Source organism: Lampetra planeri, chromosome 19 (assembly GCF_965212315.1).
Source record: "Lampetra planeri chromosome 19, kcLamPlan1.2.h2, whole genome shotgun sequence".
NCBI lineage: Eukaryota > Metazoa > Chordata > Hyperoartia > Petromyzontiformes > Petromyzontidae > Lampetra > Lampetra planeri.
In genome coordinates, this window is record NC_136125.1 from 7,036,118 (window position 1) to 7,062,076 (window position 25,959).

Consider the following 25,959-nt stretch of genomic DNA (forward strand, 5'->3'; position numbering starts at 1 on the left):
TTGCAGTGGGAGTCTCCGCCTGATGTCAAGTGAACGTGTCTTCAATGAAGTGCCATCTCAAGAGAAGGGCCTCAAGTCGTCATTACCCGTACAAGGAACGTGTTACACTCGTATCTGTAGTACAGCTTTAATGGTGCAGCTTGTTGCTGGACGCTTGGCGTTTCGGGGCCTTCGGGCCTCTGCTCAGCATCCGTGATTTTTATGTATCTCGATTTTGTATATTTACATATATAGATAACAAAAGATGATGTTTTCTTTATGATTCACTCCCAGTTCACTTTCCCCGTTCATCTGAGCACGCACCCGGCTGCACGTTCGGTGTCGGGTGAATCCGTTTTCGTTCCGCTGTAACGCAAATTAGTTCCACTGCAACAGACGGCCGCCTCATTTCGGAAAACGAAATGTATTCCATGTAAAGCCAATGTTCATTAAAAACAAACGGATCAATAAGGAAATATACATCAACGAATCAAGAATCATCAACAATTATTTACAAATGTACATATCGAACGAACACAAAAATGGTCTAACATTTTTTTGGGTGGACGGGGTGGGTGACGGGGGGAGGGTCAGGGTTAATGTCTCCTCATTCCCTCCCCCACTCTTTTATCCGCGCAACTTTATACAACGCATTGCCATGTGGTTCTCCCACCCTCCCCTCCTCCTCCACCGGCATCGCGAGATATTCATCTTCTGTACTATGGTACACCACGAGAGAGGGTGGCAACCCCCAGCTGGATGTGGAGTGCCGGGGAATCCCCCGCTTCGATCGTCGACGTTCCGCGCCCGCACGCAATCTTCAGTCCGAACTTTCCAAGCCCTGCGCCGCCGCCACCCGCTCGAAGATCTGGTGAACGACGGCTCCCGGCACGCAGCCTTCTCGCAGGATGCGGATTCCGACTGCGGGACAAGACACGACAGTGCTGTAGCATGGATACCGTGCAGGAGGAACGACATATTTTCGCCGGGGAAACGCCCGCCCTGCTCACGCAAGGTGATTTTGAACGGACGAGTTTTTAACGCGTGCGGGCTCAGCTTTTGATGGCGTGAGTAATATATTACGTCGTAAAACCCTCCTCCACCCGACACAGAAAATGTATAGAGTTGTCTGTCACGTGGTGAACAAACGTGGCCCAATGTATGGTAACACCGCTGCAGCAGCAGCAGCACAACATTGTGGGCACGACACTTCACTGATAGTTACAACCAGCATCGCCAGGTAGTTGCCAGAATGTCGTAAAAAAAGACGAAGGTAATGCAATGATACACTTATAACAATCGGGACGGATGGGCAGTGTGGCCAACGCCACCGCGCCCGGCCGCCTTTGTCTCCCCGGCTCGATGCAGACGCTCGCACGCAGACACACGCGGACCACTCACTGCCGTCGATGTCGAGGCAGTTGACCACGGTGGACGCCACCGTCTCGTTGGAGTCTCCGTCGCACAGAACCCCGTCCAGCTTGTCGCCCAGGCGCCTGCGGGGGCAACGAGAGAGACTCTCACCACGGAGCGGAGCGAGCGCGGCACAGACCCACTCCGGCTGGTACTGCCGCCGTGAGTGTGTGTTGTGGTGGTGGTGGAGGTGGTGGTGGTTGTGGCTGCTGCGTCCTTGTTGCTGTACTGCTCACCGGACCACCATGTCGTGGTGGGTGCTATCGGGCTCCCCGCTCGGGTTGGCCGAGGTGATGGCGATGGGCCCGGTCATGGACACGAGGTGTGACGCCACGGTGCTGTCCGGCACGCGGATCATGATGCTGTCCGCTGTGCCCACCAGGTCGTATGCTTCCCCCACACCTGGGCACACGGAGGTAGGGAGGGGGAAGGTCAGTACAGCAACAAGGACAGCAGCAAGAGTAGACACAGCGGGAGCAGAAACAGCAGCAGCTTCAGCAGCGACATCAGTGACAGCATCATCATCATCAGCAGCAGCGTTATCAGACTCAACACCACTGCTGCCACTATCATCATCGTCATCATGAACATCACCATCAAAGCCACCTCCATCATGACCACCACCATCATCATTATCACCGTTAACGATCCATATTCTACCATCATTATCATCATAACCAGCAGCACCAGCAGCACCGGCCACCGGCACCGCGCGTCGCGAGGCTCATCGGCAGTGCAGGTTACCGAGGCGCAGGAGCCAGTCCCCCTTGGGCACGATGCAGCTGATGCCCCCCGGGTAGACGCCGCTCATGAACTCCCAGAGCAGGGGGCTGAACGGGGGGCGCACGGACGCGAGCTGCTCCAGGCTCGAGATGCAGATGCACACGGGCTTCTCCTGGGGCCGGTCCTGCAGGGCGGGGGGGGGGGTGTAGGGGGTGGGTGCAGGGGGGGGGGTGCGGGGGGGGGGTGCAGGGCGGGGGGGGTGCAGGGGGGGGTGCGGGGGGGGGGGGTGCAGGGCGGGGGGGGGTGCAGGAAGGGCAAACAGAACAGAGAACCATTTAATCATCTTTGCTCGCAGGTCATCAGTGGAGGACCCCCCCCACTCCCTCTCCACCCCTCCTCTCGCCCCCTAAAGTTCGACTGTGGGGGAGTGATCTCGTCCAGCGCGGGGTACCCAGGGAGTGCTGCGAGCACCACGGGAGCACTCTGAGCACGACGCGAGCCCTGTGCGAGTAGCTAGGACAGGGGCTGGGCAACCTGCGGCTCGATCGACACTGAGTTGCCTTTTGTTGTTGTGCCGAATTCTAAACAAATTTCTCTTATCGCCATTTTCCGGCTTGCTAACCCCTGACCTCGAACCGAGACGGCGGTAGGTGCCGTTAGCCCGCAAAGTTCTACGAGTACCCCCCCCCCCCCCCCGCGAGTAGCCCCGCCCCTCCGCGAGTAGCCCCGCCCCCGAGTACCCCCCCCCCTGGCGAGTAGCCCCGCCCCCGAGTACCTCGCCCCCCCCCCCTGGCGAGTAGCCCCGCCCCGAGTACCTCGCCCCCCCCCCCTGGCGAGTAGCCCCGCCCCGAGTACCTCGCCCCCCCCCCCCACGCGAGTAGCCCCCGCCCCCGAGTACCCCCCCCCCGCGAGTAGCCCCGCCCCCCCGCGAGTACCTTGATGGCGTAGATGCGCTGGATGGCCCCCGGGTGTCGGCACGAGGCGGCGAGCGCGTACACGGTGTCCGTGGGGACGCCGCACACGGCGCCTCCCCCCAGCAGGGCCGCGATCTCGCGCAGGCCGCTCGTGCGCCGCGACACGGGGGTCACGCACGGGGGGGGCCGCGGGGTCGCGGGTGGCACGGGTCTGTGGGCGGGGAGTGGGGGGGCACACAATTAATGAATGAGGTGAGGAGAGGGGGGCACGGCGCATGCGAAGTGATTCATTCGTTACAATTAAATCATTCATTAATTTACAAATTCATCATCCATGACTCATTCATTCAATAAAGACTAGCTTTTTTGCCCGTCCAAGGACGGGTGTATATTGCAGTAAATCTGAAATATTCAATAGAAAAATTGTTCAGCTCATGATTATTAATGAGGGGGGGAGGGGGGGGTTTCCCCATGTGGAGCGACGTCACCCGCTAACTAATGGTTATTGGGGTGGGGTGCGGCATGTGGAGTGATGTCACCCGCTCATGGTTATTAATGAGGGGAGGGGTGCGGCATGTGGAGTGCGCTTGTGCGTTAGTGTAAATTTCCACGCGGGCATGAATATTAATGAAGGGGGGGTGGCCTCTTTTGCAGTGACGTCATGCACGGATGTAGCACTGTGCTGCTTAGATTTATTTTTTACCGTCATTTTCCGTAAAGAAACGTCATATTTGAAGCGACTTTGCGTCATAAATTATTCAGCTCGACCTTCGTTAGTGTAAAAATCCACCCACTCTTGAATATTAATGAGGGGGGGGTGGGCCTCATGTGGAGTGACGTCACGCGGGGGGGGTGGGCCTCATGTGGAGTGACGTCACGCGGGGGAGGGGTGGGCCTCATGTGGAGTGACGTCACGCGGGGGGGGTGGGCCTCATGTGGAGTGACGTCACGCGAGGGACGGACAGACATTTCTGGGTGATTATAGTAGGTAATGTGAAATGGGTTTGGCACAGCCTACAATGGGCACTGTCTCCATGTCTAACATGTTATATTTCTCTATCCCCTGTCCCTGTGTCTCCTTGCCCCCATGTCTCCGTGTCACTCTGTCCCCGCGTCTCCTCATGTCCACGTGTCGCTATGTCGCCCCGTGTGTCCCCATGTCTCCCCGTGACGTCCCGCTCACCCGCAGCAGGGCGCGTCCCAGGGGCAGCAGCTGCCTCTCGAAGACGCAGTTCGACACCGAGGCGAGTGTCCCGTACGCACAGCTGAGCGCCAGCAGCGCCAGCACCACGTCTGGGAAGGGGGGGGAGGGGGGCGGGAGGTGTGAGTGATGACCCGTGGAGATGATGGGTGAGCAGGGAAGCTCATTGATGATCAGTGATGAGTACGTATCGTCTTTTTTGCATTGCTCCCTTACTGGCAAACTCATGTCGCGACTTGGCAAGCTGGTGCCGTGTACGCCTTGTGCCACACAGGGACAGCTGCCACTGTGGGTTCCCTTGGTTACAATTTGCCACAGGGCAAATGGATGGTTGAGATGAGATAAGGCGCTTTGAGATTCCGATGGATTTAAGCACGCACCAATTTGCGCGCACATCTTCATCGGCGAGACAGGGATAACTGATGACCAGTGGTGGTGAGCAAAGATCAGCGATGGTCGTTGATGGTCAGCGACGATCATCATCGACAAGTGATCAGTGATGTGCGGAGATCAGTTGTGTTGATGGATGTTGTCTTTACAGGTGCACTGCTAGCTGTGTCATCTTCGTCGTCCTCACCCTCTAGTGGCTGGGGGAGGCTCTTGAGTGTGAAGAGGAGGAGGCAGATGACGAGGATCTGCATGACGAGCGTGTGGAAGAGGAGGACGAGGTTCCCATACACGGCTGTGGTGGTGGGGGGGGGGGGAATCGGGAAGATAGGGGTCACGGGGTCACAAGACAGCGTGTGCATTATCCCGCCGCAGCATCACCTCGAGGAAAGTGCAGTTAGAGTACACATGGTGTTGGACCAGATAACGCCAAAAGGCGCACGAAATTATCTAAGTCTTCCCAGGACATAAACATGTGCACAATAATACACCGCTGTTTTTGAGTTGTACGCCTTTTGGCGTCATCTGGTCCAACACCATGTAGGACTAGGCTCTAAGAAAAGCTGTCTCGGGTGTGGACCAATCAACTTCAAGGACAGTGCATACATTATCAGAGTTGTGTTTTTTGTTTGCATTATGACTGCAGGTATTGTGGTCAATGCAAACATGACTCCTTGTAAAAAAGGTGTCAGTTTTGTTGCCAGATAAAAGGGTAAAAAAAACAATTATCAGAATCATTACTATTTACATCTTTTTTTAAACACAACTAAACAATTTGTAGAAAAGTATTTTTATTAGAAAAATAATTTCACATCTCCGGCTGCTTTGTGGGGTGTCGCCCCAACGCCCCTAGTGGACGAACCGCGCATGAAGGAGACTTCCTATCCAGTGCCAGTGTCCACTTACCCACAAGTATCAAGAAGGTGTTGATGACGAGCGCGGAGATCGCTCCTGCCATGAAGCCGTCAATTTCATTATCAGGGACCTGGAGGGGGGATCCTGGAAAACCATCATCAATAATCAGCATCATCATCATCAGCACTGTCAATATACTCAACGTCTCGATTTAAAGCTTTCGTGACTGCAGGGATTCATATTCTTGGTTCTTTCGGTAAAGTCACGTAGAAGGGAAATAATAAAAGAATCAAAATAAAACAATACAATTCTCACGACGTTTCGATTGCAACACAAGCAATCATCATCAGGTGTGAAAACCACGTGGTGCTAACATTGTTTAGGCTCTGAGATCTGTCTTCCACGAAGATCACACCGAATTCCCTACGAATCTGCAGGCCTGACCCTCAGAATCAGAGATCACAACACACATTCTTCCACCTAACAATGGCAATAGGGGCAGCACTGCAAGTGACACAATTTAATGGATTTAACGAGTGATTTGGAATCGCGGACAACTGTGGCAATTTCCTTGTCCTCATTTTTGTGTGTCAAGGATATGGACTTGTATTTGCTGTTCCATCACTATATAGTCCAGCAGATGTTTTCTTTTGTGATTAGCCATCCACCCAAGTGATGCAAAAGCGTGTTGGCGATTACGAACCCATTGGCTGCACAAACATCTGGTAGCCTCCTATTGATCTTGTTGAGATGATCTGTCCCACGCCTTCCAATCACTTCTACAAACGTGCTAGCATCATTATCCGCTCAGGAAATAAAGTAACCGCCGAATAGATAACTGTGTTCCACAAGACAACTTTAGCCAACAAACTGGGACAGCAGATCACAAGTGACATTTTCCTCATCAGCCTTGCCTGTGTCCCTCTACATATGTTCATCTACAGTGGGGGTATAGGCCACCCCCCAGACTCCTGTTGATTCCTCGCCTCCGGTTGATTGGGAGGTGATCACCACCACTCACCCGCCAGCCGCAGCCAAGTCCACACAGCCCAGAAGGCCGCGTAGCAGAAGGGCATCACGGATCCACTGGACGCCGGACGCAGTAGTCCAACCCGGGCCACGAACAGCTGCAGCAGAGCGCCGGGCAGCAGCACCCAGGGCAGGGAGAGGCGAGCGCGGAGCGGCTCCGTCGAGTGCAGCGCGGACATCGCGGCCACGCCGTTGCACAGGTAGAACGCGGCGTCTGACAGCTGCGCCATGGAGGGGCCGGGCTGGTTGTTGCCCGCCTCGTTGCTGCTGCTGCTTCTGCTGCCGCAGCAGGACCTTCGGAGCGCGCCCAGGAAGGCCCGCAGACGCTGCGAGGCGAGGGGCACAGCTCCGATGGGGACGAGCGGCTTCTCGGCGATGGAGTTGATGAGCCGGGCGAACGTCGCGTACAGGTTCACGGCGGCGTGCACGCAGCACGCGGCACCCAAGAACGCGTAGCGCGCCCTCGTCGGTATCTGCGGGATGGCCGCCACGGCGAGCAGCGCGAAGGACGAACTCTCGGCGGTCTCCAGGACGTCCCTGTCCAGCGACACGAGCAGCAGCACGACCGCCGCCACCAGCAAGAACCAGTCGCCCACCATCGCCAGCTGCGCCGAGTCCAGCTCGCCCGTGCCCACCACGGTGGACACCACGAATTCTTGCCACGCGTGCACCAGCCAGAAGATGCAGCGCAGCACCGACTTGGCCCCGTGGTACGCGTCCTCGCGCAGGAACGCGTAGTAGGCGGCAAGCAGCTGCGGCGCGGAGTTGACGCTGAGCCAGAGCGCGCCCGCCGTGAACGTGTGCGGGAACCCGAAGCAGTAGAAGGCGAAAATCACGGCGGCGACGACGTCGCAGAGACAGCAGAGCGCCATTGGCTCGGCGTACTTGGTGTTCTTCTTGCGCTCGTTGCCACCCGCACCGCCACCGCCCCCACTGCCGCCACCGCCGCTCGCCGCCCTGCCGGTACCCAGCAGCAGGACGTTAAAGAGCGCGTTGCCGAAGCCCGGGAGCACGTAGCGCTGTGTGATGCCCTTGAGCAGCAGCGCCACGGAGCCGTAGAGGCCCGCCGCGAGGATGATCATCTCGAAGAAGCCCGCCACGGGGGCCGCCCAGCCCAGCGGGTACGCGGCCAGCACGGCCTCGAACACCAGCACGATCGTGATGGTGCCGAACACGGGCGGCATGATGTAGTTGGCGGTGGCGGAGCAGAAGGCGAGGATGGCCGACACGCAGATGTACGCCACGAGGCTCGCCACGGCAGTGTGTGACACTTCTATGGTCGGTTCCGTCGTGTTGCTGATGACTATCAAGCCGTGATCGTACACGAGACTCGTCATATTGGAGGAGTTGGTGGCAGCGGCGGTGGTCATGACGCCGGAGATGATTCGGGATGCTCCGAAGCTACTCCAGAGTGCGGCGAAGGCCAGAAAGGCCGTGCCACCCAGGTGGTCAAACTTGCGGAAGGTCAGGAGGCCGGACACCAGCTGCGTCATGCCGCCAATGAGGATCAGGTGCACACCTGGAGATGTAGAGGGAGGGGAGGAGAGATGGCGAAAGGTGAGAGACGAGTGCGGGGGGGGGGGGGGCAGAGTTGGGATGTTGTGTGGTTGAAGGCATTGTGTGGCGACACGACTGTTGGTTGAGGATGTGACAAGTGCAGACTTTCGTGGTTCCAAGCCCGGCAGCCATCCTGGAGAACACTGCAGATGTATTAACCGTACATATATATACCACGATCTGTTTTACAGATTATGTGATATAAAAAAAATTGACTATGCGTGAAACACGTAGGCTTTCACGACCAATATTATTAATAATATAGATTTTTGGGTTAGACCGCGTAAGTATAAATGTGTCGTAACCCTCCATCACCCGACACAGCCAATTAGTTGGAGAGTAAATCCACAACATTTACTCTCCAACACACTGGTGGGCTGAAGTGGTAACTAATTGGCGTTGTGTTTACGTGACAAATCCCTTACTAATTGGCTGTGTCGGGTTGTGGAGGGTTACAACAAATGTATACTTTACGCTATATAATCCAAAAACCTTCATTATGACTATGCGTGATGATTTCATGGTCCAAATTTACAGAATTTTTAAAAATTTCCCACGAGCATAGATACAAAATAGTCACTGTCATATCTTGAGAATTCTAAATTAGCATTTTTTGGGGAAGGCCTATTTAATTGGAGGTTACTTGTTTTTAGGTCCGCCAATTCATTTTTACAGCTCCGCCCCTTCCTGTTTGTGCCCCACCACTTCCTGTTTGTGCCCCGCCCCTTCCTGTTTGTGCCCCACCACTTCCTGTTTGTGCCCCATCACTTCCTGTTTGTGCCGCACCACTTCCTGTTTGTGCCCCGTCCCTTCCTGTTTGTGCCCCACCACTTCCTGTTTGTGCCCCACCACTTCCCACTTCCTGTTTGTGCCCCACCCCTTCCTGTTTGTGCTCCACCACTTCCTGTTTGTGCCCCACCACTTCCTGTTTGTGCCCCGCCCCTTCCTGTTTGTGCCCCACCACTTCCTGTTTGTGCCCCACCCCTTCCTGTTTGTGCCCCACCACTTCCTGTGTGTGCCCCACCACTTCCTGTTTGTGCCCCACCACTTCCTGTTTGTGCCCCATCCCTTCCTGTTTGTGCCCCACCACTTCCTGTTTGTGCCCCACCCCTTCCTGTTTGTGCCCCACCACTTCCTGTTTGTGCCCCACCCCTTCCTGTTTGTGCCCCACCACTTCCTGTTTGTGCCCCATCCCTTCCTGTTTGTGCCCCACCACTTCCTGTTTGTGCCCCACCACTTCCTGTTTGTACCCCACCACTTCCTGTTTGTGCCCCGCCCCTTCCTGTTTGGGCCCCACCTCTTCCTGCTCAGGCTCTGCCCCCTACTTGTTTGGACCCCACACCTTCCTCTGGATATGGGCTTGTGTTGAAAGGCAATGCCGATTTTTTTTTCATTCCCTGTGAGACTTGGCAACTCTGGGCAAAAGCAAAGTTAATTTGAGTGAGAGACAGCGTCAGTGTGGTGGGGGTGGTGGAACGAGGGGGGAGCGTGCTCGCACATCAGGAGGTAGTTGTGAGCGGGGACCATAGGGGTAGAGGTGAGAAGGACAGTAGGTAGGGAGATTATATATTCTTGCTCTAAGAGGGATGTTGGTCATCGTGACGCCGTAGAAGTCCTACGTATTGTCCACCCCTACTGTCTCCACCCACCCCTACCATGCCAACCCCCTCCACAACGTCCTGCTGCACGCACACAGCCCATCCTCGCACCTCCAGCACTACCCACTCAGCAGAGGTCGCAACCGGGTACCCGATACCCGTACCCTACCCGATACCTGGCTACCCGGCCGTTTGCGACCCTGGTGCGGCCGGGTACGGGTATGCCGTGAGTCATTGGTGAGTAACCGTTTGTCACTCATTTCGGGTAGGGTATGGGTAGGGAACGGGTACCCGTGCCCGGCCGGGTACGGGTACCAATTTGCGACCCTGGTGCGGCCGGGTACGGGTAAGGAATCAAAACCCGTTTGCGACCTCTGCCACTCAGCTGTCTCTCCCTCAAGTCAACTTGGCTTTTAGCCCGGAGTTGCGGCGAAGTCTCGTGGCGGAATAAAAAGCGGCACTGCCTTGAAAAGACACAAGCTCATGCCCGTGTCCGGAGGAAGGGTTTGGGGCCTAAAGATAACGGGTGGGGCCAAAAGCGGAAGGGGGCGGAGAGCGTCAAGAGAAAGGGCGAGTTGGGCCTGGTGAAAACACATTTGTATATACTGTAGAGGAGTGTTTCAACCATGAACCTCCCTTGTTATTTAAATGAAATAAAAGCGTGGAATCTATAAATTTAAACAAATGTATTTTATTTCTAGATTTGAAGCTTTCGTGACTGCAAGGATTCATATTCTTAGGTTTTTTCGGTAAAGTCACGTAGGTAAAAAAATAAAATTTATAAAAGTAAAAATAAAATAAAAATCACGACGTTTCGGAGGCAACACAAGGGATGTTGGTCATCGTGACGAACCTTGTGTTGCCTCCGAAACGTCGTGATTTTTATTTTTTTATTTTACTTTTGTTAATTAAAATGTTTTACCTACGTGACTTTACCGAAAAAACCTAAGAATATGTATTTTATTTAACCAGATAAGTGGCTCATCATGTGAACATTTAAAGTAGAAATCTTTTCCCTGGAGGGGCTCATCTAGAGGAGGGACCTGCTTCATTGTAAAGTCTGATCCTATCGCTAAGACATGGGTCAACCAGGCTCTGATACTATACTCTATGTAACTTAAATTAGATATATTTATTTGACCAGATACGGCCCACTGAGCTATGTAGCTCTTTTACAGAAGCGGCCTGACCACCAATGATAACTCAACGAAGTGGCTTATCACGTGGAAATGTACTGCAGACAAATACTCTAAAACGCATGTTCCTAAATGTGTAGGAAAAAACTGGAGGACTCGGAGGGAAATCGAGGCGACCACGGGGAGAACATGCAAATCATAAATATACAGGCGTCAGGGTCGGGATCGAATCCACGACCTCCTGTATGCCAGGTGAATTAGTTAACATTTCGCCACTGTGGAGGCCCATAAATAAGTGCAGTTGGCAGAAAAAAAAACTAGAATTCCATAAATACGACCACGGGCCAACGAGTATCTTAAATCTCACCGGGGCATCCCAGCTCTAATGAATGATAAGTCCTGTACGGTACATCACGTCAGATCATTGCTGCAGTTTAATACTGGCCCGAGACGGGGTCGTACCTCCTTTACAGAAATACAAACAGTTATACTCTTAGGTTTTTGCGGTAAAGTCACGTAGGTAAAAAATAATACAATTAAAATGAATAAAAGTAATAATAAAAATAAAATAATAAATCACTTGATACAGTAAATTTAGCTGTGACGGTCTCACCTGATGACGGAGACTTGTATTGCCTCCGAAACGTCGTGATTTATTATTTTATTATTATTATTACTACTTTTATTAATTTTAATTGTATTATTTTTTACCTACGTGACTTTACCGAACAAACCTAAGAGTATGAATCCTTGCAGTCACGAAAGCTTCAAATATAGAATTTATACAAACATTTGTCAAAATGTAATGCGCAACCTTTTGTCATTTCGCCGGTGTATTTTGGTAGAGGTTTGGAGTGTGCGACCAGGATCGGTTCAGAAATCGTACGCCACTGATGTTAGTCGTGAACTCAGTTCGCGGGGTTCAAGGCAGCAGTGAGCGAACTCGCAAGATGTGTCGACACAAAACCAATAATTTCACATTTACAACAAAAATTATGTTCTGCAGCATGCATTTGATCGTCTGTCATGACGCCTGTGATCACAACGCGTTATATGTTCAATTGTTTTCCGTTTTTTCATCTTTGCCGTACCACCATGTGAATGATCAACCGCACAAGGCACCACCTCCTCCTCCTCCGTCATCACCGTTTGGTCATAATGACCCCTCTAACTCGTCACCATAATCATCATCGTCGTCGTTAATTGCATTACATCCACCACGGCCACCTCTACACCATCATTCATAGAAAATTTGCCATCGTCGTTGAAGCCAATTTCACGATCAACATCGTCGTCATGGTTAAAACTACCACCACCATCATCATCACCTATGATCAACGTCATCACCACTACCATCATCAAAACCACCTCCAGCATCATCACCATCGTCATTAATTTAACTACCCCTCCAAATTACGATGATCCTCATCATCATCGTTTCAACTACTTCTTCCATAAGCACGATTGTGGTCATGGACGGCGTAGCGAGGTGTGCCATGGGCCCTCGTGCAAGGAATCTTACCTCTTGTATTATTTTATAATTATAGAGCACCCTTTGATCAAGGTGCTTAACATAATAAAAAAACGGTATGAACAAAAAAATTGTGTTATTGACATGGCAGGGGGCGTGGAAAGGATGAGGAAGGGGTGACCACGATGGCGGGTGCGTCGTAGGGGTTAGGAAATGGGAGGGGAGGGAAGAAATGGAGGGGCAGGGGTGGGGTGGGATGAGGCCAGTGTGTGTCAGTGTAACGGCACAAATGTTTAAAATGTTAAACTTTCCCGCACACTACTCAATTGGGTTTATACACACAGCTATAATAGCCCCGCCCCGCTCCCCCCTACTGGCAGACGAATGTCCCAGGTCACTCTTGCAAATGAGACTCATCGTGGTCTCTTGAGGTCTCACCTGGTTATTCAAAATCAAGTTGATGATAATAAAAACAACCTCCATCATCATCGTCGTCATCATTAACACAACAATCCACACGATCATTGTCATTTAACCGCCTCCATCATCGTCATCATCAACACTTCCACAACCACCATCATTTACATAATCATTATTTACATCATCATTATTTACATCATCACCATCGTAAACCCACCTCCACAATCATCGACATCAATCAAAACCACCAACATCATCATTGTCATGAAACCATCTCCATCATCATCATTAAAGACTTCCAGAACCACCATCATCAACATCATCTTCACCATCGTAAACCCACCCCCACGATCATCGTTATCAATCACGAACATCATCATTGTCATCAAACCACGTCTATCATTATGCTCATCACTAAAACCACTTTCATTATCATCGTCATCAACAATACAATCCACACGATCATTGTCATTCAACCGCCTCCATCATCATCATTAAAACCACTTTCACAAACACCATCATCATCATCAACGTCATAAATCCACCTCCACGACCATCGTTATCAATCAACGCCACCAACATCATCATTGTCATGATACCACCGCTGTCATTATGCTCATCATCAAAACCACTTTCATTGTCATCGTCGCCGTCACCCCCCGCCCCCCGTACCGGACAGGATGTTGTTGGTGGGCGAGAGTTGCGCGGCAGCGCGGTGCGTCGAGAAGTTGTGCATGGCCACGAGCAGCGCGCTCACGGCGTTGGCGAGGAGGCCGAGCACGCCGGGCTCGCTGTAGAGCAGGGCGGCGAAACCCTGGCTCTCACCCCCCGTGCCGGACATCGCGACGCCGAGATACGCGACACGCACAGAGACGCGACACGCGACACGCAGGCAGACGCGACACGAGACGTGACACAGAGACGTGACACAGAGACACTGTGCAGAGACGCGACACGCACAGAGAGGCGGCACGAGACACTGCGCAGAGACACTGCGCAGAGACGCGACACAGAGACGCTGCGCAAAAACGCGACGCGCGGGCAGACGCGACGCGAGGCGCAGAGAGACGCGACACGGAGCGACGCTGATAATTCGACTGATTCGGCAGGCGTCGACGAGTGATGGGGCAGGCGCGCGACTGCAGGGATCAGGGCTCGACACGAGAGGAACGCGGCGCGGCTCTGAGCGCGGAGTCTTAAAGACGCGGAGTGGGAATTTCCAAACTCCCGCGTCTCTGCGATTTCCAGCACCCAGGCCCCTTATATTCAACTTCCCCCACCCACCCACCCACCGCCCCGAACCTCTCACACTCCTCCCACCGCCCCCCACCACCTCCACCACACCCCCCCACAACCTCCCACCACCCCCCACCACACCCCCCCCCCACCACCCCCCACCACCACCGACCCCTCCCTCCTGCCCTCTGCTTCCCTATACCTTTACCACATCTTGGAAATGACGTAAGCGTGGAAAGGATTTCCAAATCCACTCGCTTCAGAATCCAACTCGCGTCTTGCACATTCAGTCAGTGCGTCGATCTGTCTGTCACGGGGTATGAGGGGGGCGGCGTGGGCGGGGGTGTTGCGAGCGGGGGGGGGGTTAGTCAACTGTGACGTACGTTGATGTCGGAAACGAGACGAGCCAATCAGCGCGCGAGTAAGCGCTGGAAATTCCGCGGGACACAGACAACGACGACGTCACCGACCAAGCCTCGACTCTTTGTTTTGTAGATTTGCTTCTTTTTTTGAACTTTTTGAGCAACTGATCTCCACGCCTCTCACCCCCCCCCCCACCATGACCAATTTATTATCCCGCAAATTGCAGTCACGTGAGAGACGCGGGTACATAAGGGGCGAACTCCTAGACAGAGGACATCGACGATTCGTGGACCTCAAGACTCCGACTCGACGCCCTCCTCCGCCTCTCCTCGTCGCTACTCAAGTCCCACTCGGCTCACCATGACCTCCTCGGCGCTGCTCCTCTCCGCTAAACAGGTGAGATCGGCGGCAAGCGCGCTCCAAGCCCCCTCGCTCTACTCATGCACCTCGCCGGGTCTCAAGACTCGTTCACGAGAGGATGCTGCGTCAGATTGCTGATTACTCTGCTTGCTTAAGACGTTAATAGTTCACAGAGCCTTTGTAAATCCACGAGCTGTAGCCGAGTCACCCGCCAGATCTCGCCAGATATCGCGATATCTCGCAAGCTAAGCTGCGTTGAGCCTGGCAAGCTGATTGGATGGGTTGAGCATTATGCACACACAGGTTGCTATGCGGTGGCGGACCTACGTGGTGGGACGTAGATGGCAGTGGAGCATTGTTCTCTTGCTCTCTGTGTATATATACATAAGATATGTAAGAGATGATGCAAGAGATGTACGTGAAAAGGTCGATCCACTGACTGTAGGGGCAAGTGCTGTTGGCGAGCAACTATGAAGGCCGGAACGGCACACGAGGGGGTGGGTGGCCAGCACCACGCCCGGCCGCCTTTGTCTCCCTAGTGGCGATGTTTTTACGCACCGCGCCGGGTACTCATTTGAGGCTGAGTCGACCTAGGGGAGGCGCAGGACTGGTTCAGATAATGAATCGTCACTGTTGGGTCGTGAGCGGGAATCGAACTCGCTTCGCCAGGTTCGTAGCGCAGCGCGCTAACCGCTACCCGTAAGTTCCACATACGTACGGCGCGAAAGAAGTTCAACATACATACAACAATGAATGTGTGAGGTTTTCCCACTTCCCCAAATCTGGAATGAAAAAGTATCATTTTCATTGAGTGCGTCTGAAATACATTCATACGTTAGCAATGAATACAATGTAATTATTGTGCATACATTCATACGTATTTGAAATGTTTGAAAAAATATATATCCGTGTTATAGATTAAACAAACATGTTTTCGAGTCGAATCGTGAACAATTTAATATTCAAATATATAAAAAAGCATAAATATTAAATATGATATCATGCTTTCCCACCTGATGACGGACGCTTGTGTTGCGCCCGAAACGTCGTGATTTTTATTATCTTATACCTACGTGACTTTACCGAAAGAACCAAAGAGTATATTCTGTTGCCTCCGAAACGTCGTGATTTTTATTTTATTTTTATTTAATGAAATAAAAATGTTTTTACCTACGTGACTTTACCGAAAAAACCTAAGAATATGAATCCTTGCAGTCACGAAAGCTTCAAATCTAGAAAGAATAAACCACAATACCACTCAGGCCTTCTTCAGGTGAGGAGCGTAACGAGTGGCTGGTTATGGCACGGGGCTTCATTGCTTGTTCGTGTCTTTAGTGGTAACACTCCTCGTGCAAAGACTGCAGCTGCCGATAACTTCAAGGCCGGCAGATGCCAACGCTGCTTCTTGTTGTTGTTGTTGATGTGTGTTTGTTGTCCTTTCGCCGCACCTCCGACTAGCGCGGTTGGCAACGTACGGCGCGAAAGAAGTTCAACGTACATACGATGACATTTTTCGAAAAAAAATTTCCGAAAAATAAGCGATTTGAAGCATGTTTTATTTCCAAAATAGAAATATGGTTTTGGGGGGGGGGGCAGAGCTTTGTGACGTCATATTTGAGGGGGGGGTCTGACTTTTTGTGACGCCGTGTGTCGAGGGGGGGGGGTCAAAAATCGTCCAAAATCGCGTGACGTCATTTATGGACGGCCTCTTAGTTGCTCACTTATCTGCGACCGGCTACGAACAATATATATACATATATATGGGAATGTGCTGTAGACTCAGGCCTTCAATTTAAATTTAAAGCTTTCGTGACTGCAGGGATTCATCTTCTTGGTTCTTTCGGTAAAGTCACGTAGAATGGAAATAATAAAATAATAAAAATTAAACATAATAAATGTTTTATTTTTGCCAATAATAAAATAATAAAAATAAAACATGTATTATTTTTATTTTTATTATTTTATTATTTCCATTCTACGTGACTTTACCGAAAGAACCAAGAAGACTCAGGCCTTCGTCCAGCAGTGGATTGACAAAGGCGGGTGTTTGTCGTGCTGCGTGTGTTTAGTGAATGCGGTCACCTGTTTTGCACGAATCCCAAAAAGCAAATATCGCGCCGCAGTGATGTTTCGCAATTGTTTTCCTGAAAGTAATTAAATAATTATATCTTACCCCCCGCCCCCACCACCGCCCCTCTCTACCCCCCCTTCCAATTCCCCTACCGCCCCCTCGCTCTCCTTTGTCCAACACTTTTCACTCCCCGCTGTTGCTTCCTTTTCTGTCTCTCTCCCTCCCTCTCAACATCCCTCCACTCCGCTACCCCCCCTGTACCTCTGTCGACTCTCTCTCTCTCTCGCTTCACTCCCTGGTCTCTCCCTCACATCCCACGCCATTCACTCTCTCTCTGCCTCCTCCCTGCCCCCCCCCCCTCCTCTCCCGCCCCTCCTCTCCCCCCTCCCTTCCTCTCCCCCCTCCCCTCCCCCTCTTCCCCCTCCTCTCCACCTCCTCTCCCCCCCCCCCTCCTCTCCCCCCCTCCTCTCCCCCCTCCTCCTCCCCCCTCCCCCCCCTCTTCTCCCCCCCTCCTCCCCCCCTCCTCTCCCCCCTCCTCCCCCCCTCCTCTCCCCCCTCCCCTCCTCTCCCCCCTCCCCTCCCCCTCTCCCCCCTCCTCTCCACCTCCTCTCCCCCCCCTCCTCTCCCCCCCCTCCTCTCCCCCCTCCTCCTCCCCCCCTCCCCCCCTCCTCTCCCCCTCCCCCCCCTCTTCTCCCCCCCCTCCTCCCCCCCTCCTCCCCCCCCTCCTCTCCCCCCTCCTCCCCCCCCTCCTCCCCCCCCCTCTCCCCCCTCCTCTCCCCCTCCCCACAGACGCGACCCCTGTCGAGGGTTCCCTTCATCCTTCTGCGGGGTCCGAGCTGCAGGGGTCTCCACAGCGCGACCGGGGGCAGTGGAGCCCTGCTCAGAGGTGAGACCCACGAAATGCCGCCCTCAACTCCACCCTAAACTCCACCTTAACGCCACCAAAACTCCACCCTCAAACTCCACTTCAACTCCACCTCAACTCCACCTCAACTCCGCCCCAACTCCACCTCAACTCCTCAACTCCACCCTCAACTCCACCCTCAACTCCATCCTCAACTCCATCTCAACTCCACCCCCAACTCCACCCTCAACTCCACCCCAACTCCACCTCAAGTCCACCCTCAACTCCACCTCAACTCCACCTCAAATCCACCCCAAATCCATGAAAACTCCACCCCAACTCCATCTCAACTCCACCCCAACTCCATCTCAACTCCACCCTCAACTCCACCCTCAACTCCATCTCAACTCCACCCCAACTCCACTCACACCCCGAGTCCCCACGACTCCCAACGATAACGACACTAGCCCCGCGACGTCATCGCTTCCGTTCACGAATCCGGAATCCGTGGCGCTGAGCCCAGTCCGCGTGTTCGCTCCCGCAGAGAAACCTCAGCTCCAGCAGCAGCAGCCGGAGGAAGATTTCCAGCAGCAGCAACAACAGCGGCGACGGGAGAAGCCCAAGGGCAGCTTCTCGCAGTCGCTGGCGCAGCTCACGGCCGGGCTGGGCCCCGAGCACGCGAGCCCCGTGGCTCGGAGCCGCGCCTCCCGCATGATGCTCGACGCCGTCGGCGTGGGGCTCCTGGGCGCCCGCACCGAGGTGGCGCAAATCGCGCGGAGACACGGGGAGGTGAGCGCAGCGCAGGGACACGGGGACCCGGGGGGGGGGGGGGGGGGTCGTGTGACGCGCGATCGTGGTGCCCTGGTAACTGCCACGACATCTCTAGTGGAATTAATTGACTGAGGCTCGTTAGCACGCGATGGCTGTAGCACAATGGTAAACAATCGAGGGAGGAATGAATGCAAATTCGAGCAATCGCCTCGATCTGTGGCTCCTATCGCTGACATCGACCTCCTTCTCACCCCCTCCCCTCCAACCCTCCGCCCGCAGCTCCTCTCGGCAGGGGGCCCCTGCACGGCGTGGGGGTCCAGCGGGGTCCGACTCTCAGCCTCGGCAGCGGCTTTCGTCAACGGGGTCTCGGTGAGTGGCATGATGATGATTGTTTGAATGTTGATGACTGTGGTGATTAGAATAAATATTAGCGTGCCGATTATGTTGCTGATTAATCGTGGTGATGATGATTATTAGTAGAATGATTAGTAAAAACATATGATGATGATGATGCTAATGAGCATCATGATGATTATAATGACGATGAGAATGATGATGATACCTCGTGCACGCCACGTGGCAGGCGCAGGCCATGGATTGTGATGACTCTCCGCCACGATGATGATGATGACGATGACGAACGTGATATTACTGCTCCTGATGATGACAATGATGCTTCTGCTGCTGCTGCTGATGCTGCTGACGACTGACGATGACACCTCGTTTGCCTCCTGCCCGTGGCCAGATCCACGCGATGGACTTTGACGACACGTGGCACCCCGCCACGCACCCGTCGGGCTCCCTGCTCCCCGCGCTCCTCGCCGCGGCCGAGGCGGCGCCCGCGGGGCAGAAGCCCTCGGGGCTGCAGCTGCTGCTCGCGTTCCTCGTGGGCGTCGAGGTGCAAGGCCGCCTGCTGCGCTGCTCGCGCGAGGCCAACGACATCCCCAAGAGGTGGGTGGGTGGGTGGGGAGACAAAGGCGGACGGGCGAGAGGGCGGCCAGACGCGTAAAGCGTCAAACGACCCGGCACAGAGATGCAAGCGCGCAAACACACAGACGGACGCACAGAGATTGAGACAAAGACATAGATCCCCCGTATAGCCTTGAACAGACCTTGGGGGCAAGTGCTGTTTGCGAGCTAATGTGAAGTCCGGCACGGCGCGCGAGGGAGTGGGTGGCCAGCACCACGCCCGGTCGCCTATGTCACACACACACACGGGCATTGAGCCAGACACATTGAGACAAAGATACAGACAAAGATCCCCCGTATAGCCTGTAACAGACTGTAGGGGCAAGTGCTGTTAGCGAGCACAAACACACAGATACAGGCACACGGGAGACACAAACAAGCAGACACACAGTGAGCTTCACACAGCGACACCCACACTCACCCTCCACCCCTCTCCTGCTCCAGGTTCCACCCCCCCACCGTGGTGGGCACGATCGGCGCGGCCGCGGGCTGCGCGCGGCTGCTGGGGCTGGAGCCGGCGCGGTGCCTGCACGCCCTCGCCATCGCGGCGTCGTTCGCGGGCGCCCCGCTGGCGAACGCGGCCACCCAGGCCAAGCCGCTGCACGCGGGCCACGCGGCGCGCATGGGGCTCGAGGCGGCGGCGCTCGCGGCCTCAGGGCTCCATGCCAACGAGGCGATGTTCGACCTCGCCGAGAGGGGCTTCGGGGCCTTCTACCCCGACTACGAGACCCCGCGCACCCCGCTGGACCCCTGCGGCGGGGCCCCCCTCCTGCTGGAGCAGCAGGACGTCGCCTTCAAGGTGAGGGCCGCGGGTGGAGGGTGAGGGGGTGGGCGGGGGACGGGGCGAGTTTCGTGCTGGGGGGTCGCAAGGAACGCTCTTGACAGGCGGAGGTGGACGCGGGGAGATCCATTTAGAGATGGCCCACTGTAAATGCGCGCGTCCCACCAACCCCGATGCACGGATTGAACCTCTCAGCTGAGATGATTGGCAGATGCACCACCTGTGTTCCCCACTGCCGTAACAATGACAACGATCTCCCGCATAGCTTGAAAAGACTGTGGGGGCAGGTGCTGTTAGCGAGCACCTACTCTCATCATACGCACGCAGACGTCTGCAGTATTGCATGGGACTGGTTGACCCCATCGTCCCCATGACCTCGTGACCTCACGTGCCCCCTCCACCGCCCTTTCCCCCCACAGCGCTTCCCCGCGCACCTGGGCACGCACTGGGTGGCGGACGCGGCGTGCGCGCTGCGGGAGCGAATCGCCTCGGTGAGCGGGGGCCACGTGGACACGGCGCTCATCGAGAGCCTCGTGCTGCACGTGCCGCGCAGCGCCTACGTGGATCGCGCCTTCCCCCGCGGACGAGCACGAGGCGCGCCACTCCTTCCAGGTGCGGACCAGCCGCCACTCACCTGTACACTCACCTGTACACTCACTCACTCACCTGTACACTCACCCTTGCATTCACTCGCCTGTGCTCTCACCTGCGCGCTCACTCACTCACCTGTACACTCACATGTACACTCACTCACTCACCTACTCACCTGTACACTCACCCTTGCATTCACTCGCTTGTACTCTCACCTGGGCGCTCACTCATCCGCAAGTTCACCAGCACATTCACCTGGACACTCACCTGTACACTCACCTGTACACTCACCTGTACACTCACCTGTACAGTCACCTGTACACTCACCAGCAACACCTGCACGCATCTCCCGCTCAACCTCCTCGTCTCCCTGGGCTCTCTGCCTCCCCCACCCCCGGGCTCACCCCCCCCCTCTACATCCCCCCCCATCTCCACACTCACCCCCCCTCTCCCTCCTCCCCTCCTCTCCCCGCAGTTCGTGGGCTGCTCGGCGCTCCTGGACGGCGCCGTGACGCGCGCCTCCTTCGAGGCCCCCGCGCGCTCCCGCCCCGCGCTGCGCTCCCTGCTCGAGCGGACGCGCCTCGAGCACCCGCGGGACAACGTGCCGAGCTTCGCCCTCATGTACGCCGAGGCGAGCGCCTCGGTGAGCGGCCTCGAGGTGTCCGCGCGCTGCGACTCCTTCCTCGGCCACTGGCGGCGGCCGCTGGGCCGCGAGGCGCTGCTGGGGAAGTTCGCGCGGAACGCGGCCGGGGGCGGCGTCGGCGACGCGAGGGCGGCGGCCGCTGCCGCGCTGCTGGAGGGGGTGGAGGAGCTGAGCGACGCCTCCGAGATCTGCCGCCTCCTGCACTGAGGGGGGGAGGGGGTGGGGAGGGGGGCAGGGAGGGGGGTGGGGAGAGGGAGGGGATGGGGAGAGGGGAGGGGGGGGAATGGGGAGAGGGGAGGGAGGGGGGTGGGGAGAGGGGAGGGAGGGGGTGGGGAGAGGGGAGGGAGGGGGGTGGGGAGAGGGGGGCAGGGAGGGGGGGGGTAGCTGCTTGACGCCTCCTGCAAATGGGAGGGGTGGGGGATTGGGGAGAGGGGGGGAGAAGGGGAGAGCAGAAAGTGAGTGAGGTGAGAACTTGAGAGGAAAGGAGAGAGCCTCTTCTCAAAGTTACAACGTCTATCTCCATGCATTCATCTTCCCTGGCCGTGACGGCTCCCAGACCAAGGGGAATGGGCAGTGGAGTAAAAGATACAAAAAGATCCCCCGTGTAGCCTTAACAGACTGTAGGGGCAAGTGCTGTTAGCGAGCGCCTATGAAGGCCGGAACGGCACGCGAGGGGGTGGGTGGCCAGCACCACACCGGGCCGCCTTTGTCTCCCCGGTGTCGGTGTTTTAACACACCGCACCAGGTACTCAATTGAGGCTGAGTCGACCTAGGGGAGGCCCAGGACTGGTTCAGACAATCGTCACTGTGTGTTGGCCATGAGCGGGAATCGAACTCGGGTGGCCGGGTTCGGAGCGCAGCGTAGCGCTGACCGCTACACCACCGTGCCGCCTCCCAGACCAAGAGGAATGGAGAGTGCAGTCAACACACACACACGCACGTGCAATTGATGCACGGGACTTCCAGAGAGAGTCAACGCCACCAAATTCCTCCTCTGCTACCCCCCACTCCCACCGCCCCGGCGACCCAATGCCCCCTGTGTGACTCAAGTATTCAACACAGCCGCAGTGCGCGTGTGGTCTGGCCGGGCTGGGTTGGGAGCGGAGGGGCTTCTGGGGAATTTCCAACCTGGCGACAGCTGGCTGGAGTCACGCCATCTCAGCTGCTCGCGTGAGCTGGACTGCAATGTATCGATGTGTTCATTGCAAGCGAGAGCGAGAGAGCGCACACATTCGTGCAGTTTCACTATAAATCACATCGAGTTCTATCGGCCTCTCGGATCAACGCTTTACCCGGCAAGTATTTGTTTTCGTGGCGAAAACCGTGGCCCGGCTTCGTTTTCTCTGAGCCTCGTCAGCAGAGTGTGTGGCCCACGAAATAAATGGCCCACAATCCACCGCGGCATCGCGGTGCACGATTTCCCGCCTACGGCCAACTCAGCCGGGAGCTGAGCAGGCTTGAGCCTGGATAGTGCTGGGATGTGCGATCACCGTGGATAGGAGGGTGGTATCGGCTGCTGCGAGGGTTGTGGACAGTGGAAGGCAGGGGAAGCAACATCAACCTCGATGTCTATGCTCCCACGTCCGGCTCCCCGCCTCCACCAACCCGTATTGACCAAAATGGTGAAATATGGTGAAATAACCCCCCCCCGCCTCCATGGACTAACAGCAGTGGATTGACGAAGCTATGTAAATAATTAATGTATTGCTAATAAAATGAACATGAAATATTGTCATGAAAATTCGCGTGCACACATAGGCAATATTGTATACATGATTTTCATGTGTGTTCATTTCGTGTCACGTGTCAATGTATATACCTGTGAATATGTTTTAAATCAAGTCTCATGTTTGCTTTGAAATAAAATATTTCAATAAATGGTTTGTGTTGCACAAGTCCTCAATAAGTGGCGGCGATGTCACCACGGTGCCTGTGCCAGGCAAGGTGTACCTTGAGGCCACTTGAAGTGTCGAAAGTTCGCTGTAGACATGAGGTCACGGAAGAGACCCAAATGCTATGGGTTAACTGAGATGACCGGCAGATGCACCACTTGTGCTCCCTACTGCGCCAACGAGAAGTATTTTAATTCGCCTGGCACTCTGTTCGTTGTTGTGAGCGTCGCTCCGCCGCCCTCCGTTATTGTTGGAGGGCGATTGCCTCCAGTTGCCCAGCAGCGTCCTTCACGAGCCTCCTCCACAGAGGCCGATCTTGACACCGCTGGTACCGGTCATCGGCAAGTCCCCTCAGCTCCACATCCTCCTATGCATCAGTCCATCTCTTCCCCAGCCCGTACCGCACCCGTTTAGACCCCTCACTCTGGCCGAGCAGAATCTTATTGGGCCGTATAGCGTAGCGTGGCTTCGCATGGACCCTGGGGCAGAGACTGAAAAGGTGAAGTATGGCAAGAAAATCAAGCCCGACGACCGACACGTCGTGCGGTAGGCCTTTATACAGCAATGGATTGACGTAGGGCGGCAAATTTCGTTTTTATTCACGTTTTTTTTTTTATAAGGCGCATCCGACCCAACAAAGTGCGTCAGTACCGTGCAGTAAAATGTATTTCGAAAAAAAAAACACGTCTCTGATTTATCTAACATATCTTAGAAATTTTGATTTAAAGCTTTCGTGACTGCAGGGATTCATATTCTTGGTTCTTTCGGTAAAGTCACGTAGAAGGGAAATAATACAATTAATATAAAAAAATTTTTTTTACTATTTCCCTTCTGCGTAACTTTACCGAAATAACCAAACCAATAAAGGAGGTATTTTTATTTTCTTTATCAATGGGAGAATCTCAGCGGCCAGGCGCAGTGCTTGAGTAAGAGAGCCTTCCAATTCTGAGGTCCAAGGACTGAAAAAGCCCGAGCTCCGAAACGTTTTTTTTACCATAAGCGTGGCTGACAGAGGAGTGTGGTCTGCGTGATGACCTCACACCTGGAACAAGGATTTGCAGTTTATCGGTAAAAGATTGAGGCGATTGCTGCAAAGACCTCTATGTGAATGGCGCAGCACAGTAAATTTCAACCTAACAACACGGAGCTCAATTGGAAGCCGGTGGTTTTAGGTCGAGTAACGTTTGGGAGATTGCGTCCGAACGCGAATGACCGGTCGGTCACAAGTCGCTCAGAGGCGTTCTGGATGCCCAGCAGTAGTCCAACTCGACGCCGCGGAAGACCGACGTACACAGGGCATTGTCATCGTAGATACGCGATGTTATTCTTGCTATAACCGTATCATGAAATAATCTGCACGTGAGAGATTATTCATCCGATCGCAGTTAGAAACAAACCAGGAGGCTCCTTGATGAAATCATCCGGCACGTGATGTCTAGGACACAAAGCCACTCGCGGCTACTACAAAGATACAATCCCGTTTAGTTGAACCGAAAGTTTATAGATCACGACGTTTCGATCGCAACAACAAGCGACCGTCTTCAGGTGAGAGAATCAGATTGCTGTGGAAGAGGCATTATATAGACCCGAGGGGGGGGGGGGGTGCCGCATCGGGCAAGAGGGTGGGGCCAGCGATTGTGAGAGATGGTCTGTAGGACATGTGAGCATGAGAGTGCAATCCAAAGGGCATGTGAGCATGAGAGTGCAATCCAAAGGGCATGTGAGCATGAGGGTGCAATCCAAAGGGCATGTGAGCATGAGGGGTGCAATCCAAAGGGCATGTGAGCATGAGAATGCAATCCAAAGGGCATGTGAGCATTAGAGTGCAATCCAAAGGGCATGTGAGCATGAGAGTTCAATCCAAAGGGCATGTGAGCATGAGAGTTCAATCCAAAGGGCATGTGAGCCTGAGAGGGCAATCCAAAGGGCATGTGAGCATGAGAGTGCAATCCAAAGGGCATGTGAGCCTGAGAGGGCAATCTAAAGGGCATGTGAGCATGAGGGGTGCAATCCAAAGGTCATGTGAGCATGAGAGTGCAATCCAAAGGGCATGTGAGCATGAGAGTGCAATCCAAAGGGCATGTGAGCATGAGGGTGCAATCCAAAGGGCATGTGAGCATGAGAGGGCAATACAAAGGGCATGTGAGCATGAGGGTGCAATCCAAAGGGCATGTGAGCATGAGAGGGCAATCCAAAGGGCATGTGAGCATGAGGGTGCAATCCAAAGGGCATGTGAGCATGAGAGGGCAATCCAAAGGGCATGTGAGCCTGATAGGTGCAATCCAAAGGGCATGTGAGCATGAGGGTGCAATCCAAAGGGCATGTGAGCATGAGGGTGCAATCTAAAGGGCATGTGAGCATGAGAGGGCAATCCAAAGGGCATGTGAGCATGAGGGGTGCAATCTAAAGGGCATGTGAGCATGAGGGTGCAATCTAAAGGGCATGTGAGCATGAGAGGGCAATCCAAAGGGCATGTGAGCATGAGAGGGCAATCCAAAGGGCATGTGAGCATGAGAGGGCAATCCAAAGGGCATGTGAGCCTGAGAGGGCAATCCAAAGGGCATGTGAGCATGAGAGGGCAATCCAAAGGGCATGTGAGCATGAGGGTGCAATCCAAAGGGCATGTGAGCATGAGAGGGCAATCCAAAGGGCATGTGAGCCTGATAGGTGCAATCCAAAGGGCATGTGAGCATGAGGGTGCAATCCAAAGGGCATGTGAGCATGAGGGTGCAATCTAAAGGGCATGTGAGCATGA

At 54.6% G+C, this 25,959-nt stretch overlaps 2 protein-coding genes across 2 annotated transcripts; one reads left to right on the forward strand and one right to left on the reverse strand.

Annotated features, from left to right (window-relative positions):
* Nucleotides 1–113: 113 nt before the first annotated feature.
* LOC144724015 (uncharacterized) lies at nt 114–13,907 on the reverse strand. The gene is made up of 10 exons (XM_078602839.1): nt 13,356–13,907; nt 6,494–8,020; nt 5,524–5,616; nt 4,808–4,912; nt 4,213–4,322; nt 3,051–3,240; nt 2,137–2,299; nt 1,629–1,794; nt 1,381–1,475; nt 114–900 (listed from the first exon to the last, which is right to left on the reverse strand). The coding sequence occupies exons 1-8, from the start codon at nt 13,522–13,524 to the stop codon at nt 1,653–1,655; spliced, it is 2,499 nt and encodes an 832-aa protein (XP_078458965.1). The 5' UTR covers nt 13,525–13,907; the 3' UTR covers nt 114–900; nt 1,381–1,475; nt 1,629–1,652.
* A 604-nt stretch (nt 13,908–14,511) lies between these two features.
* Nucleotides 14,512–21,519, forward strand: LOC144724016 (cis-aconitate decarboxylase-like). The gene is given in 9 exon segments (XM_078602840.1): nt 14,512–14,678; nt 17,503–17,599; nt 18,102–18,346; nt 18,608–18,697; nt 19,074–19,279; nt 19,742–20,096; nt 20,498–20,653; nt 20,655–20,690; nt 21,145–21,519. Coding segments are annotated over 9 exon segments (1,596 nt in total). The 5' UTR covers nt 14,512–14,642.
* Nucleotides 21,520–25,959: the final 4,440 nt, after the last annotated feature.

What these genes read in the sequence shown, in the direction of transcription:
- LOC144724015 (XM_078602839.1), bottom strand. Translation starts at nt 13,524, where the DNA reads ATGTCCGGCACGGGGGGTGAGAGCCAGGGTTTCGCCGCCCTGCTCTAC. An exon ending in TGGGACGCGCCCTGCTGCGG is followed by an intron (nt 3,241 to 4,212) that starts GTGAGCGGGACG and finishes CCCCGCCCACAG; the next exon opens with ACCCGTGCCACCCGCGACCC. An exon ending in AGCGCATCTACGCCATCAAG is followed by an intron (nt 2,300 to 3,050) that starts GTACTCGCGGGG and finishes CCCGCCCTGCAG; the next exon opens with GACCGGCCCCAGGAGAAGCC.